Consider the following 16,292-nt stretch of genomic DNA (forward strand, 5'->3'; position numbering starts at 1 on the left):
GAGTGTTTCCAACAGGGCAGTAACTCATATCTCTGTAGAGTGTTTCCAACAGGGCAGTAACTCATATCTCTGTAGAGTGTTTCCAACAGGGCAGTAACTCATATATCTCTTGGAGTGTTTCCAACAGGGCAGTAACTCATATCTCTGTAGAGTGTTTCCAACAGGGCAGTAACTCATATCTCTGTAGAGTGTTTCCAGAGCGTAACTCATATCTCTGTAGAGTGTTTCCAGGGAGTAACTCATATCTCTGTAGAGTGTTTCCAGAGAGTAACTCATATCTCTGTAGAGTGTTTCCAGAGAGTAACTCATATCTCTGTAGAGTGTTTCCAGAGAGTAACTCATATCTCTGTAGAGTGTTTCATTCAGAGTAACTCATATCTCTGTAGATTGTTTCCAGAGAGTAACTCATATCTCTTTAGAGTGTTTCATTCAGAGTAACTCATATCTCTGTAGAGTGTTTCCAACAGGGCAGTAACTCATATCTCTGTAGAGTGTTTCCAACAGGGCAGTAACTCATATCTCTGTAGAGTGTTTCCAACAGGGCAGTAACTCATATCTCTGTAGAGTGTTTCCAGAGAGTAACTCATATCTCTGTAGAGTGTTTCCAGAGAGTAACTCATATCTCTGTAGAGTGTTTAATTCAGAGTAACTCATATCTCTGTAGAGTGTTTCCAACAGGGCAGTAACTCATATCTCTGTAGAGTGTTTCCAACAGGGCAGTAACTCATATCTCTGTAGAGTGTTTCCAGAGAGTAACTCATATCTCTGTAGAGTGTTTCCAGACAGTAACTCATATCTCTGTAGAGTGTTTCCAGAGAGTAACTCATATCTCTGTAGAGTGTTTCCAACAGGGCAGTAACTCATATCTCTGTAGATTGTTTCCAGAGAGTAACTCATATCTCTGTAGAGTGTTTCATGCAGAGTAACTCATATCTCTGTAGAGTGTTTCCAGAGCGTAACTCATATCTCTGTAGAGTGTTTCCAGAGAGTAACTCATATCTCTGTAGAGTGTTTCCAACAGGGCAGTAACTCATATCTCTGTAGAGTGTTTCCAGAGCGTAACTCATATCTCTGTAGAGTGTTTCCAGAGCGTAACTCATATCTCTGTAGATTGTTTCCAGAGAGTAACTCATATCTCTGTAGAGTGTTTCCAGAGCGTAACTCATATCTCTGTAGAGTGTTTCCAGAGAGTAACTCATATCAGTGTTTCCAGAGAGTAACTCATATCAGTGTTTCCAGAGCGTAACTCATATCTCTGTAGAGTGTTTCCAACAGGGCAGTAACTCATATCTCTGTAGAGTGTTTCCAACAGGGCAGTAACTCATATCTCTGTAGAGTGTTTCCAACAGGGCAGTAACTCATATCTCTGTAGAGTGTTTCCAACAGGGCAGTAACTCATATCTCTGTAGAGTGTTTCCAACAGGGCAGTAACTCATATCTCTGTAGAGTGTTTCCAACAGGGCAGTAACTCATATCTCTGTAGAGTGTTTCCAACAGGGCAGTAACTCATATCTCTGTAGAGTGTTTCCAACAGGGCAGTAACTCATATCTCTGTAGAGTGTTTCCAGAGAGTAACTCATATCTCTGTAGAGTGTTTCCAACAGGGCAGTAACTCATATCTCTGTAGAGTGTTTCCAACAGGGCAGTAACTCATATCTCTGTAGAGTGTTTCCAACAGGGCAATAACTCATATCTCTGTAGAGTGTTTCCAACAGGGCGGTAACTCATATCTCTGTAGAGTGTTTCCAACAGGGCGGTAACTCATATCTCTGTAGAGTGTTTCCAACAGAGCAGTAACTCATATCTCTGTAGAGTGTTTCCAACAGGGCAGTAACTCATATCTCTGTAGAGTGTTTCCAACAGGGCAGTAACTCATATCTCTGTAGAGTGTTTCCAACAGGGCAGTAACTCATATCTCTGTAGAGTGTTTCCAACAGGGCAGTAACTCATATCTCTGTAGAGTGTTTCCAACAGGGCAGTAACTCATATCTCTGTAGAGTGTTTCCAACAGGGCAGTAACTCATATCTCTGTAGAGTGTTTCCAACAGGGCAGTAACTCATATCTCTGTAGAGTGTTTCCAACAGGGCAGTAACTCACATCTCTGTAGAGTGTTTCCAACAGGGCAGTAACTCACATCTCTGTAGAGTGTTTCCAACAGGGCAGTAACTCATATCTCTGTAGAGTGTTTCCAACAGGGCAGTAACTCATATCTCTGTAGAGTGTTTCCAACAGGGCAGTAACTCATATCTCTGTAGAGTGTTTCCAACAGGGCAGTAACTCATATCTCTGTAGAGTGTTTCCAACAGGGCAGTAAAACATATTTCTGTAGAGTGTTTCCAACAGGGCAGTAACTCATATCTCTGTAGAGTGTTTCCAACAGGGCAGTAACTCATATCTCTGTAGAGTGTTTCCAACAGGGCGGTAACTCATATCTCTGTAGAGTGTTTCCAACAGGGCAGTAACTCATATCTCTGTAGAGTGTTTCCAACAGGGCAGTAACTCATATCTCTGTAGAGTGTTTCCAACAGGGCGGTAACTCATATCTCTGTAGAGTGTTTCCAGAGCGTAACTCATATCTCTGTAGAGTGTTTCCAGAGAGTAACTCATATCTCTGTAGAGTGTTTCCAGATAATAACTCATATCTCTGTAGAGTGTTTCCAACAGGGCAGTAACTCATATCTCTGTAGAGCGTTTCCAGAGAGTAACTCATATCTCTGTAGAGTGTTTCCAACAGGGCAGTAACTCATATCTCTGTAGAGTGTTTCCAACAGGGCAATAACTCATATCTCTGTAGAGTGTTTCCAACAGGGCGGTAACTCATATCTCTGTAGAGTGTTTCCAACAGGGCAGTAACTCATATCTCTGTAGAGTGTTTCCAAAAGGGCAGTAACTCATATCTCTGTAGAGTGTTTCCAACAGGGCAGTAACTCATATCTCTGTAGTGTTTCCAACAGGGCAGTAACTCATATCTCTGTAGAGTGTTTCCAACAGGGCAGTAACTCATATCTCTGTAGAGTGTTTCCAACAGGGCAGTAACTCATATCTCTGTAGAGTGTTTCCAACAGGGCGGTAACTCATATCTCTGTAGAGTGTTTCCAACAGGGCAGTAACTCATATCTCTGTAGAGTGTTTCCAACAGGGCAGTAACTCATATCTCTGTAGAGTGTTTCCAACAGGGCAGTAACTCATATCTCTGTAGAGTGTTTCCAACAGGGCAGTAACTCATATCTCTGTAGAGTGTTTCCAACAGGGCAGTAACTCATATCTCTGTAGAGTGTTTCCAACAGGGCAATAACTCATATCTCTGTAGAGTGTTTCCAGAGAATAACTCATATCTCTGTAGAGTTTTTCCAACAGGGCAGTAACTCATATCTCTGTAGAGTGTTTCCAGAGAGTAACTCATATCTCTGTAGAGTGTTTCCAACAGGGCAGTAACTCATATCTCTGTAGAGTGTTTCCAACAGGGCAATAACTCATATCTCTGTAGAGTGTTTCCAACAGGGCGGTAACTCATATCCCTGTAGAGTGTTTCCAACAGGGCAGTAACTCATATCTCTGTAGATTGTTTCCAGAGAGTAACTCATATCTCTGTAGAGTGTTTCCAGAGCGTAACTCATATCTCTGTAGAGTGTTTCCAGAGAGTAACTCATATCTCTGTAGAGTGTTTCCAGAGAATAACTCATATCTCTGTAGAGTGTTTCCAACAGGGCAGTAACTCATATCTCTGTAGAGTGTTTCCAGAGAGTAACTCATATCTCTGTAGAGTGTTTCCAACAGGGCAGTAAAACATATTTCTGTAGAGTGTTTCCAACAGGGCAGTAACTCATATCTCTGTAGAGTGTTTCCAACAGGGCAGTAACTCATATCTCTGTAGAGTGTTTCCAACAGGGCGGTAACTCATATCTCTGTAGAGTGTTTCCAACAGGGCAGTAACTCATATCTCTGTAGAGTGTTTCCAACAGGGCAGTAACTCATATCTCTGTAGAGTGTTTCCAGAGCGTAACTCATATCTCTGTAGAGTGTTTCCAGAGAGTAACTCATATCTCTGTAGAGTGTTTCCAGATAATAACTCATATCTCTGTAGAGTGTTTCCAACAGGGCAGTAACTCATATCTCTGTAGAGTGTTTCCAGAGAGTAACTCATATCTCTGTAGAGTGTTTCCAACAGGGCAGTAACTCATATCTCTGTAGAGTGTTTCCAACAGGGCAATAACTCATATCTCTGTAGAGTGTTTCCAACAGGGCGGTAACTCATATCTCTGTAGAGTGTTTCCAACAGGGCAGTAACTCATATCTCTGTAGAGTGTTTCCAAAAGGGCAGTAACTCATATCTCTGTAGAGTGTTTCCAACAGGGCAGTAACTCATATCTCTGTAGTGTTTCCAACAGGGCAGTAACTCATATCTCTGTAGAGTGTTTCCAACAGGGCAGTAACTCATATCTCTGTAGAGTGTTTCCAACAGGGCAGTAACTCATATCTCTGTAGAGTGTTTCCAACAGGGCGGTAACTCATATCTCTGTAGAGTGTTTCCAACAGGGCAGTAACTCATATCTCTGTAGAGTGTTTCCAACAGGGCAGTAACTCATATCTCTGTAGAGTGTTTCCAACAGGGCAGTAACTCATATCTCTGTAGAGTGTTTCCAACAGGGCAGTAACTCATATCTCTGTAGAGTGTTTCCAACAGGGCAGTAACTCATATCTCTGTAGAGTGTTTCCAACAGGGCAATAACTCATATCTCTGTAGAGTGTTTCCAGAGAATAACTCATATCTCTGTAGAGTTTTTCCAACAGGGCAGTAACTCATATCTCTGTAGAGTGTTTCCAGAGAGTAACTCATATCTCTGTAGAGTGTTTCCAACAGGGCAGTAACTCATATCTCTGTAGAGTGTTTCCAACAGGGCAATAACTCATATCTCTGTAGAGTGTTTCCAACAGGGCGGTAACTCATATCCCTGTAGAGTGTTTCCAACAGGGCAGTAACTCATATCTCTGTAGATTGTTTCCAGAGAGTAACTCATATCTCTGTAGAGTGTTTCCAGAGCGTAACTCATATCTCTGTAGAGTGTTTCCAGAGAGTAACTCATATCTCTGTAGAGTGTTTCCAGAGAATAACTCATATCTCTGTAGAGTGTTTCCAACAGGGCAGTAACTCATATCTCTGTAGAGTGTTTCCAGAGAGTAACTCATATCTCTGTAGAGTGTTTCCAACAGGGCAGTAACTCATATCTCTGTAGAGTGTTTCCAACAGGGCAATAACTCATATCTCTGTAGAGTGTTTCCAACAGGGCGGTAACTCATATCTCTGTAGAGTGTTTCCAACAGGGCAGTAACTCATATCTCTGTAGAGTGTTTCCAACAGGGCGGTAACTCATATCTCTGTAGAGTGTTTCCAACAGGGCAGTAACTCATATCTCTGTAGAGTGTTTCCAACAGGGCAGTAACTCATATCTCTGTAGAGTGTTTCCAACAGGGCAGTAACTCATATCTCTGTAGAGTGTTTCCAACAGGGCAGTAACTCATATCTCTGTAGTGTTTCCAACAGGGCAGTAACTCATATCTCTGTAGAGTGTTTCCAACAGGGCAGTAACTCATATCTCTGTAGAGTGTTTCCAACAGGGCAGTAACTCATATCTCTGTAGAGTGTTTCCAACAGGGCGGTAACTCATATCTCTGTAGAGTGTTTCCAACAGGGCAGTAACTCATATCTCTGTAGAGTGTTTCCAACAGGGCAGTAACTCATATCTCTGTAGAGTGTTTCCAACAGGGCAGTAACTCATATCTCTGTAGAGTGTTTCCAACAGGGCAGTAACTCATATCTCTGTAGAGTGTTTCCAACAGGGCAGTAACTCCTATCTCTGTAGAGTGTTTCCAACAGGGCAATAACTCATATCTCTGTAGAGTGTTTCCAGAGAGTAACTCATATCTCTGTAGAGTGTTTCCAGAGAATAACTCATATCTCTGTAGAGTGTTTCCAACAGGGCAGTAACTCGTATCTCTGTAGAGTGTTTCCAGAGAGTAACTCATATCTCTGTAGAGTGTTTCCAACAGGGCAGTAACTCAAATCTCTGTAGAGTGTTTCCAACAGGGCAATAACTCATATCTCTGTAGAGTGTTTCCAACAGGGCGGTAACTCATATCTCTGTAGAGTGTTTCCAACAGGGCGGTAACTCATATCTCTGTAGAGTGTTTCCAACAGGGCGGTAACTCAAATCTCTGTAGAGTGTTTCCAACAGGGCAGTAACTCATATCTCTGTATAGTGTTTCCAACAGGGCGGTAACTCATATCTCTGTAGAGTGTTTCCAACAGGGCAGTAACTCATATCTCTGTAGATTGTTTCCAGAGAGTAACTCATATCTCTGTATAGTGTTTCCAGAGCGTAACTCATATCTCTGTAGAGTGTTACCAGAGAGTAACTCATATCTCTGTAGAGTGTTTCCAGAGAATAACTCATATCTCTGTAGAGTGTTTCCAACAGGGCAGTAACTCATATCTCTGTAGAGTGTTTCCAGAGAGTAACTCATATCTCTGTAGAGTGTTTCCAACAGGGCAGTAACTCATATCTCTGTAGAGTGTTTCCAACAGGGCAGTAACTCATATCTCTGTAGAGTGTTTCCAACAGGGCAATAACTCATATCTCTGTAGAGTGTTTCCAACAGGGCGGTAACTCATATCTCTGTAGAGTGTTTCCAACAGGGCAGTAACTCATATCTCTGTAGAGTGTTTCCAACAGGGCAGTAACTCATATCTCTGTAGAGTGTTTCCAACAGGGCAGTAACTCATATCTCTGTAGAGTGTTTCCAACAGGGCAGTAACTCATATCTCTGTAGAGTGTTTCCAACAGGGCGGTAACTCATATCTCTGTAGAGTGTTTCCAACAGGGCAGTAACTCATATCTCTGTATAGTGTTTCCAACAGGGCGGTAACTCATATCTCTGTAGAGTGTTTCCAACAGGGCAGTAACTCATATCTCTGTAGATTGTTTCCAGAGAGTAACTCATATCTCTGTAGAGTGTTTCCAGAGCGTAACTCATATCTCTGTAGAGTGTTTCCAGAGAGTAACTCATATCTCTGTAGAGTGTTTCCAGAGAATAACTCATATCTCTGTAGAGTGTTTCCAACAGGGCAGTAACTCATATCTCTGTAGAGTGTTTCCAGAGAGTAACTCATATCTCTGTAGAGTGTTTCCAACAGCGCAGTAACTCATATCTCTGTAGAGTGTTTCCAACAGGGCAGTAACTCATATCTCTGTAGAGTGTTTCCAACAGGGCAGTAACTCATATCTCTGTAGAGTGTTTCCAACAGGGCGGTAACTCATATCTCTGTAGAGTGTTTCCAACAGGGCAGTAACTCATATCTCTGTAGTGTTTCCAACAGGGCAGTAACTCATATCTCTGTAGAGTGTTTCCAAAAGGGCAGTAACTCATATCTCTGTAGAGTGTTTCCAACAGGGCAGTAACTCATATCTCTGTAGAGTGTTTCCAACAGGGCAGTCGCCCGTTGACTCCAACGCCAAATGTTCCACAGCACACAGTGGTGGAAAGTAACTAAGTATATTTACTTAAAGGAGAATTCACCTTTAGCTAAGCTCTGCCCTCTCCCACTTAGACACTCCCACTTAGACACTTTCCAGCGTGGGCTCATTCATTCCAATGTAAATATCATGGATTTTACACATTAAATACTGGTTCATTTTTGGAACCAGACCTTCAAAATCTCTTCCAAATCCGTCAACAAGGCCTGCCATATGCACTGGAAAAATATGTGCTTGACATTTATTTTTTAAAACAATGTTTTATCATATAGGAACACTATTGGTGGAGAGGTTTGTCTAACCCATGTTATGCTTAGCTGTGATTGGACCATAGCAGTTTGGGGAGGGGCTTAGCTATAGGTCAATTCCATGCTAGAAGGCTTTCTTACCTTTCTTTGTAGTTGTTACGTCCCCACCAAAGAGGTCCAGGTGTTATTTTGTGCAAAAGTGCATTACTGGCTATTTCCCCTACCATAAGCCCTCAATGGGGGTTGGGTTTTTGTGCTAATTCGCTTACTTCCATCGAAATAAGTAGTAAAGTGTGCCGCTTGGGATACTATTTACATTATGAAGAAAGGATATATACAAAATAAATAGATTTTCTAGCGAAGGAAATAAGCTAATTAGCACCCGCATTCAATGCAATGCAATTGAATGCAATTCATTGAGGGCTTATATTAGGGGAAATAGCCAATAAGGAGTTTTGCACAAAATAACACCTGGACCTCTTTGGTGGGGACATAACAACTACAAATAACACCTGGACCTCTTTGGTGGGGACGTAACAACTACAAATAAAGGTAAGAAAGCCTTCTAGCATGGAATTCTCCTTTAAGCACTGTACTAAAAAGGATATTTCACTTTAACAAACAACTTTTGGTCATTTCATCGTCTTATGTGAACACCCCAGACCGTTTATAAGTTGTTCGATTCAGTATTTAGATATTTGATATTCATTTTAGCTGAAGTTACCCATTGTAACTTCAAACTCCATTTTAATCATGATAGATTCATCGAAAACACCCATCCTTTTTTCTGGTGCTTTTTCATTTATTGTTTTCATTAATTTTTAAATATTGTTTTTGATTTTTTTTTTGTCTCCGCTGGCTCCTCCCCCTCCTTATTCTTTAACAGTTTTCTGAAAAACCCTATGTTTCTATGTCAGTGGTGATCAACCTTTTTCATGTCAAGGACCCCCAGAATTATCTGTATTTGGCCGCCGACCCCCATCTGAAAATATATTGTTCCAGGGACCCTCCAGAAGCAAAGATGTGCGCCAAATTTTCAGATTTTTCAAAAATAGCAGATCTACAAGCTCGTGATGAACTTGTAGCTTGTAGATCTACATTTTGATGTCAATACTTTTGCACTACTACTCAAGTACATTTTGAATTCCGTACTTTTACTTGTAACAGAGCATTTCTACATTGCAGTATTGATACTTTTACTTTTAAGTAAAGTACTTGTTTCCCCCCCCACTGCCTGTACACAGCACCGGTACTGTAAGTTAAGGTGAGCTTAAACAGTGAAAAGACTTGGAACGTAAACGTTTTGTCAACGGAAGTTTTCCCTTGGTCTCCAAGGAGCCGTCCCATGCGTGCGTACGTTGCTGTGACCTCGACAGGCTTCGGTCGTTAAGGACAAAGTGATTAACTCTGGGAGGAAATGTTAAACCCAGCTGAAAAACGGCTCTGGGTCTCTGATGCCGTTTGGGTCTCTGATGCCGTTTGGGTCTCTGATGCCGTTTGGGTCTCTGATGCCGTTTGGGTCTCTGATGCCGTTTGGGTCTCTGATGCCGTTTGGGTCTCTGATGCCGTTTGGGTCTCTGATGCCGTTTGGGTCTCTGATGCCGTTTGGTCTCTGATGCCGTTTGGTCTCTGATGCCGTTTGGGTCTCTGATGCCGTTTAGTCTCTGATGCCGTTTGGGTCTCTGATGCCGTTTGGGTCTCTGATGCCGTTTGGGTCTCTGATGCCGTTTGGGTCTCTGATGCCGTTTGGTCTCTGATGCCGTTTGGTCTCTGATGCCGTTTGGGTCTCTGATGCCGTTTGGTCTCTGATGCCGTTTGCATTGGGGTTTGTCACCCCAATGCAACTCCTTGCAACAAAACAGTTTTAAGGACATGTCACCCCAATGCAACTCCTTGCAACAAAACAGTTTTAAGGACATGTCACACCAATGCAACTCCTTTGCAACAAAACAGTTTTAAGGACATGTCACCCCAATGCAACTCCTTGCAACAACACAGTTTTAAGGACATGTCACACCAATGCAACTCCTTGCAACAAAACAGTTTTAAGGACATGTCACACCAATGCAACTCCTTGCAACAAAACAGTTTTAAGGACATGTCACCCCAATGCAACTCCTTGCAACAAAACAGTTTTAAGGACATGTCACACCAATGCAACTCCTTGCAACAAAACAGTTTTAAGGACATGTCACACCAATGCAACTCCTTGCAACAAAACAGTTTTAAGGACATGTCACACCAATGCAACTCCTTGCAAACAAAACTGTTTTAAGGACATGTCACACCAATGCAACTCCTTGCAAACAAAACAGTTTTTAGGACATGTCACACCAATGCAACTCCTTGCAAACAAAACTGTTTTAAGGACATGTCACACCAATGCAACTCCTTGCAAACAAAACAGTTTTTAGGACATGACACACCAATGCAACTCCTTGCAACAACACAGTTTTAAGGACATGTCACCCCAATGCAACTCTTTGCAACAACACAGTTTTAAGGACATGTCACCCCAATGCAACTCCTTGCAACAAAACAGTTTTAAGGACATGTCACACCAATGCAACTCCTTTGCAACAAAACAGTTTTAAGGACATGTCACCCCAATGCAACTCCTTGCAGCAACACAGTTTTAAGGACATGTCACCCCAATGCAACTCCTTGCAACGAAACAGTTTTAAGGACATGTCACACCAATGCAACTCCTTGCAACAAAACAGTTTTAAGGACATGTCACCCCAATGCAACTCCTTGCAACGAAACAGTTTTAAGGACATGTCACACCAATGCAACTCCTTGCAACGAAACAGTTTTAAGGACATGTCACACCGATGCAACTCCTTGCAACGAAACAGTTTTAAGGACATGTCACACAGATGCAACTCCTTGCAACAAAATAGTTTTAAGGACATGTCACACCGATGCAACTCCTTGCAACGAAACCGTTTTAAGGACATGTCACACCAATGCAACTCCTTGCAACAAAACAGTTTTAAGGACATGTCACACCAATGGAACTCCTTGCAACAAAACAGTTTTAAGGACATGTCACACAGATGCAACTCCTTGCAACAAAACAGTTTTAAGGACATGTCACACCAATGCAACTCCTTGCAACGAAACAGTTTTAAGGACATGTCACACCAATGGAACTCCTTGCAACAAAACAGTTTGAAGGACATGTCACACCAATGCAACTCCTTGCAACAAAACAGTTTGAAGGACATGTCACACCGATGCAACTCCTTGCATGGTGTTGCATGGTGATTCATTGTGGCGCTGTTTGGGCCTCAGAAACAAGCCCAAAGTCGCTTATAATAAGCGGACATGGCAACACTGCTAGGAGCTGAACTCTGCTACAAGCGTATGGGAATAACACAACCGTCCTGCCAGGTGATGTGAAGCGTCCCTCTAGGATGTTTCTTTATTCTGTTGGACATTTACAAGGTCAACTGGTTTCATTGTTATCTACTGGAGACAAACTCCTTTCTGTTATAATTTTTATCCCACGATTTTGCAACCCATTTGTTTTTTCACCCTGCAGTGTCGATTATCCATTGTAATCCCGTTGCGTGCGTGCGTGCGTGCGTGCGTGTGTGCGTGCGTGCGTACGCTGCAGTGACCTTGACAGGCTTCGGTCGTTAACACATTTAGACAGGTCTGAGACCGGATTCTACAAATGTCTTCTAGATCCTGACCCCCATCTGAAAATATGTTGTTCCGCGCTGAAATAATATATATTCAAACTAAAGTTTGAAAATGGAGACACTCCGCTAAGCGTCAGGTCTCACCACACGTCTCAGCTAGGGCTGTCACTTCCAGTGATTTTTAAGTGGTGCAAACCACTTCCTTAAGTGAGTATGTGTGTGGGTGGGTAGCTGGCTGGCTGGCTGGGTATGAGCATGAAAACAGCATGGTTGTTTTTCACCACCTGTGCGCAACCTAACACACAAACAAACACACACGCACATATTAACTGTATATATGGTGATTTCAGGTGTGCCAGTACAGTACAGTACAGTACAGTACAGTACACAGTACACAGTACAGTACAGTACAGTACAGTACAGTACAGTACAGTACAGTACAGTACAGTACAGTACAGTACAGTACAGTACAGTACAGTACAGTACAGTACAGTACAGGGTACAGTAGAGGGACCCCCACACGGTCATTTCTCAACCGTTTCGGATGGGGGGGCGGCTAGCGGGAATCGGGCCGGCACCCTGGGTGCGTTCCTGTGGGTCTGGACCTCCCCCCGGGGACCCCCACACGGAGTTGCACCACTTACTTTACATGGGTGTGATTTTTACTAGTTGACTAGTTGCCTAGTTTACTAGTCGACTAGTTGTTTAACTACTATACCTATTATGTAATTTTTTTTTAAATAATAATAATTTGTACATTTAAAATATGTGTACATTGGTGACTATAATAATAATAATAATAATATAGCATTATAGCTGATCTTGAGGCCTACAGAAACGAGGGGGGAAAAATCTTATCAACTAGTCAACTCGTACCAACAAGGTCAACTAGTGGATTTACTTTGTTGAATAGTCGACTAGTTGAATAGTCGACTAGTTGAATAGTCGACTAGTTGCTTAACCCATTCTGGACGGGAACCCCTTTTGGGGTTTTAAAGCATTATGTTACACTTTGCTATTGAAAAATAGCAAACCTACAAGCTCGTATCGCGGCACCGAGTGCCGCGATAATAGTGCCGGGAAGGGAACAGACCGCCGCACGCCAAGAGTCACTGTAGCCTCCTCTGTTGGCCCGGGAAGGGAACAGACCGCCGCACGCCAAGAGTCACTGTAGCCTCCTCTGTTGGTCCGGGAAGGGAACGGACCGCCGCACGCCAAGAGTCACTGTAGCCTCCTCTGTTGGTCCGGGAAGGGAACGGACCGCCGCACGCCAAGAGTCACTGTAGCCTCCTCTGTTGGCCCGGGAAGGGAACAGACCGCCGCACGCCAAGAGTCACTGTAGCCTCCTCTGTTGGCCCGGGAAGGGAACGGACCGCCGCGCGCCAAGAGTCACTGTAGCCTCCTCTGTTGGCCCGGGAAGGGAACGGACCGCCGCACGCCAAGAGTCACTGTACCCTCCTCTGTTGGCCCGGGAAGGGAACGGACCGCCGCACGCCAAGAGTCACTGTAGCCTCCTCTGTTGGCCCGGGAAGGGAACAGACCGCCGCACGCCAAGAGTCACTGTAGCCTCCTCTGTTGGCCCGGGAAGGCAACGGACCGCCGCACGCCAAGAGTCACTGTAGCCTCCTCTGTTGGCCTGGGAAGGCAACGGACCGCCGCACGCCAAGAGTCACTGTAGCCTCCTCTGTTGGCCCGGGAAGGCAACGGACCGCCGCACGCCAAGAGTCACTGTAGCCTCCTCTGTTGGCCTGGGAAGGCAACGGACCGCCGCACGCCAAGAGTCACTGTAGCCTCCTCTGTTGGCCCGGGAAGGGAACGGACCGCCACACGCCAAGAGTCACTGTAGCCTCCTCTGTTGGCCCGGGAAGGGAACGGACCGCCACGCGCCAAGAGTCACTGTAGCCTCCTCTGTTGGCCCGGGAAGGGAACGGACCGCCACGCGCCAAGAGTCACTGTAGCCTCCTCTGTTGGTCCGGGAAGGGAACAGACCGCCGCACGCCAAGAGTCACTGTAGCCTCCTCTGTTGGTCCGGGAAGGGAACGGACCACCGCACGCCAAGAGTCACTGTAGCCTCCTCTGTTGGCCCGGGAAGGGAACGGACCGCCGCACGCCAAGAGTCACTGTAGCCTCCTCTGTTGGCCCGGGAAGGGAACGGACCGCCGCACGCCAAGAGTCACTGTAGCCTCCTCTGTTGGCCCGGGAAGGGAACAGACCGCCGCACGCCAAGAGTCACTGTAGCCTCCTCTGTTGGCCCGGGAAGGCAACGGACCGCCGCACGCCAAGAGTCACTGTAGCCGCTTCATTACACCTGACAGCGATGATGAACTCCACCGCAGGAGAGCACAACATCATTCTGAATGGTCTTCCCCCAAGTTCCAAGTCCAACCAGACCGACCAGTAGGTGTCACTATAGTGCAGAGACAGGCTTCCCATGCACCTGTAAACAACAGTGCCTGCAGCACTGCCCTTCCAACAGCTCTCTAACCTCCCAAATGACCATCACACTTACATTGACCATATGACTGGCCTATAACTAGCCCATTTAGGCCTGACGTCGAAATAAAAAAAAACGTTTGCTCTGAAAGAATATATAGTCAAAGATTTGTGCCGCATTTTTACGATAAAAAAAAAATAGCAGACCTACAAGCTCGTAGCACTGTCACCACTCGGTGGCGCGCTATGAGCTTGTAGATCTGCTATTTTTCAATAGCTAAAGTATAACATAATGCTTAGTTAAAATACCAAAAGGGGTTTCCGCCCAGAATGGGCTAGACAAGATGGCAGAGGAAACCATGCAAGGCTTTGGGCTTTCAGCGTCTTGCTCAAGGACACTTCTACACTAACTCTGGGGGAGCCCACAGGGATCGAACCGGGAACCTTGCAGTTCCCATCCGGCCGCTCTACCGGCCACTCCACCGCTGAGCCACTGCCCCTAAGTTAAAACAAAGTATAGGCCTAATGGGTTAAACGTTACTTTCCAGTCAAATGTATTTGTGTGTGTGTGTGTGTGTGTGTGTGTGTGTGTGTGTATATGTGTGTGTGTGTGTGTGTGTGTGTGTGTGTCTGTGTGCGCACCTTGCCAGTGTTGTGGTAGCCTCCTCCTCCTCCTCCGTCGTTGCCTGTGGCGCCCTCCAGTGGCTGTCCTCTCCTCTGCAGCAGCAGCCTGGTGACGGCCACCACCACCAGGCCACACAGCAGCGTCAACGCACACACGCACAGGAAGGTTCCCACCACGCCCCCACGACTCGCACACTCTGTAGAGAAATGCGTGCGCACACGCACACGCACGCACACACACACACACACACACACACACACACACACACACACACACACACACACACACACAGCAGTGTCAGCACTTGAGCCATGAGAGAGGCACCACAGAGTGAGCTGAAGCGAGCGAGTTGCCGTGCCGAACCGCCAAGATCAAATATAATATTCACACTTTTATTGGTCTCAATCTATCCTTTAATCTGACTGAAATCTAATGAAGTTGTGGCGGTTGACTAGCCAGCCGTATTACCCCCCAATATGTACGGTACAGTTATGGTGTTGTTATGAAGACCAATGCAGTAGTGAACAAATGGTAAATGGTGCATTTTTTATATAGCGCCTTTATCCAAGGCGCTTTACATAGATTGTTCATTACATTCACCCATTCACACACACATTCACACACATTCACACACACATTCACACACCTTTACATAGATTGTTCATTACATTCACCCATTCACACACACATTCACACACCTTTAAATAGATTGTTCATTACATTCACCCATTCACACACACATTCACACACCGATGGCGGCGGAAACCATGCAAGGCACCAACCAGCACATCAGGAGCAATTGGGGGTTCATTGTCTTGCTCAAGGACACTTCGACACTATCCCCACAGGGTTCGAACTGGCAATCTTGCGGTTTCCATCCAGCCACTCTACCGCTGAGCCACCGAACACTGTGTGCTAGGATGTGTACGTGTTGGGGACTCTGTGTGTGTGTGTGTGTGCGTGTGTGTGTGCGTGCGTGCGTGCGTGCGGCTCATCTCTCTCAGTGTGTGTGTGCGTGCTCATCTCTCTCAGTGTGTGTGTGTGTGTGTGTGTGTGTGTGTGTGTGTGTGTGTGTGTGTGTGTGTGCTCATCTCTCTCTTGCTGACACAAAGAACCCAAAGTTCTGCTCTGACATTTCCTAGCCGCGTTGCCATGGAGACCTGGCTCTGCTGCACTCTGGGAGGAGTGGGCGTGGCCATGGAGACCTGGCTCTGCTGCACTCTGGGAGGAGTGGGCGTGCCCGGGAAGAGAGCGTCCCGCTGGGTGGGCGTGTGCGCGTGTGCGTGCGTGCGTGCGTGTGCGCTTGCGTGCGTGCGTGCGTGCGTGCGTGCGTGCGTGCGCGGAGAGGGGGTCATACACAATGACCAGCGCTGTTCCCAAAAAATTACGGAAGGTGGAGACAAAAAATGGACACGCTGGGATGCGCCCTGGTGTGTGTGCGTGCGTACATGCCCGCATGTGTGTGTGTGTGTGTGTGTACACATGTGTGTGCGCACGTGTGTACAGTACACAGTGAAAGTGTTGTGGGAGCAGAGAGGAAATGTAAAACACAGCTGTCACACACACACACACACACACACACACACACACACACACACACACACACACACACACACACACACACACACACACACACACACACACACACACACACACACACACACACACACACACACACACACACACACACCAGGGTGCTCCAGCACAGCAGCGGTAGCAGCGGAACTGACCTGGATTCAGTGTGTGTGTGTGTGTGTGTGTGAGTGCGTGCGCGTTAAAGTGTGTGTGTTTACCGGGGTGTTT

The 16,292-nt window shown here is 45.4% G+C and overlaps 1 protein-coding gene across 1 annotated transcript in view; it reads right to left on the minus strand.

Moving 5' to 3' along the window:
* Positions 1-16,292, minus strand: part of itgb8 (integrin, beta 8) — a gene marked incomplete at its 5' end in the record, with an annotated part of 77,056 nt that overhangs the window by 59,878 nt on the left and 886 nt on the right. Inside the window, 2 exons of the mRNA XM_079522952.1 lie at positions 14,507-14,685; positions 16,283-16,292. The exon at positions 16,283-16,292 is cut by the window's right edge and continues 110 nt beyond it. Of these exons, the coding sequence (XP_079379078.1) occupies positions 14,507-14,685; positions 16,283-16,292 (189 nt within the window). The remainder of the gene's footprint in view (positions 1-14,506; positions 14,686-16,282) is intronic.

This window comes from Electrona antarctica, assembly GCF_951216825.1.
Source record: "Electrona antarctica genome assembly, chromosome: 15".
Lineage (NCBI taxonomy): Eukaryota > Metazoa > Chordata > Actinopteri > Myctophiformes > Myctophidae > Electrona > Electrona antarctica.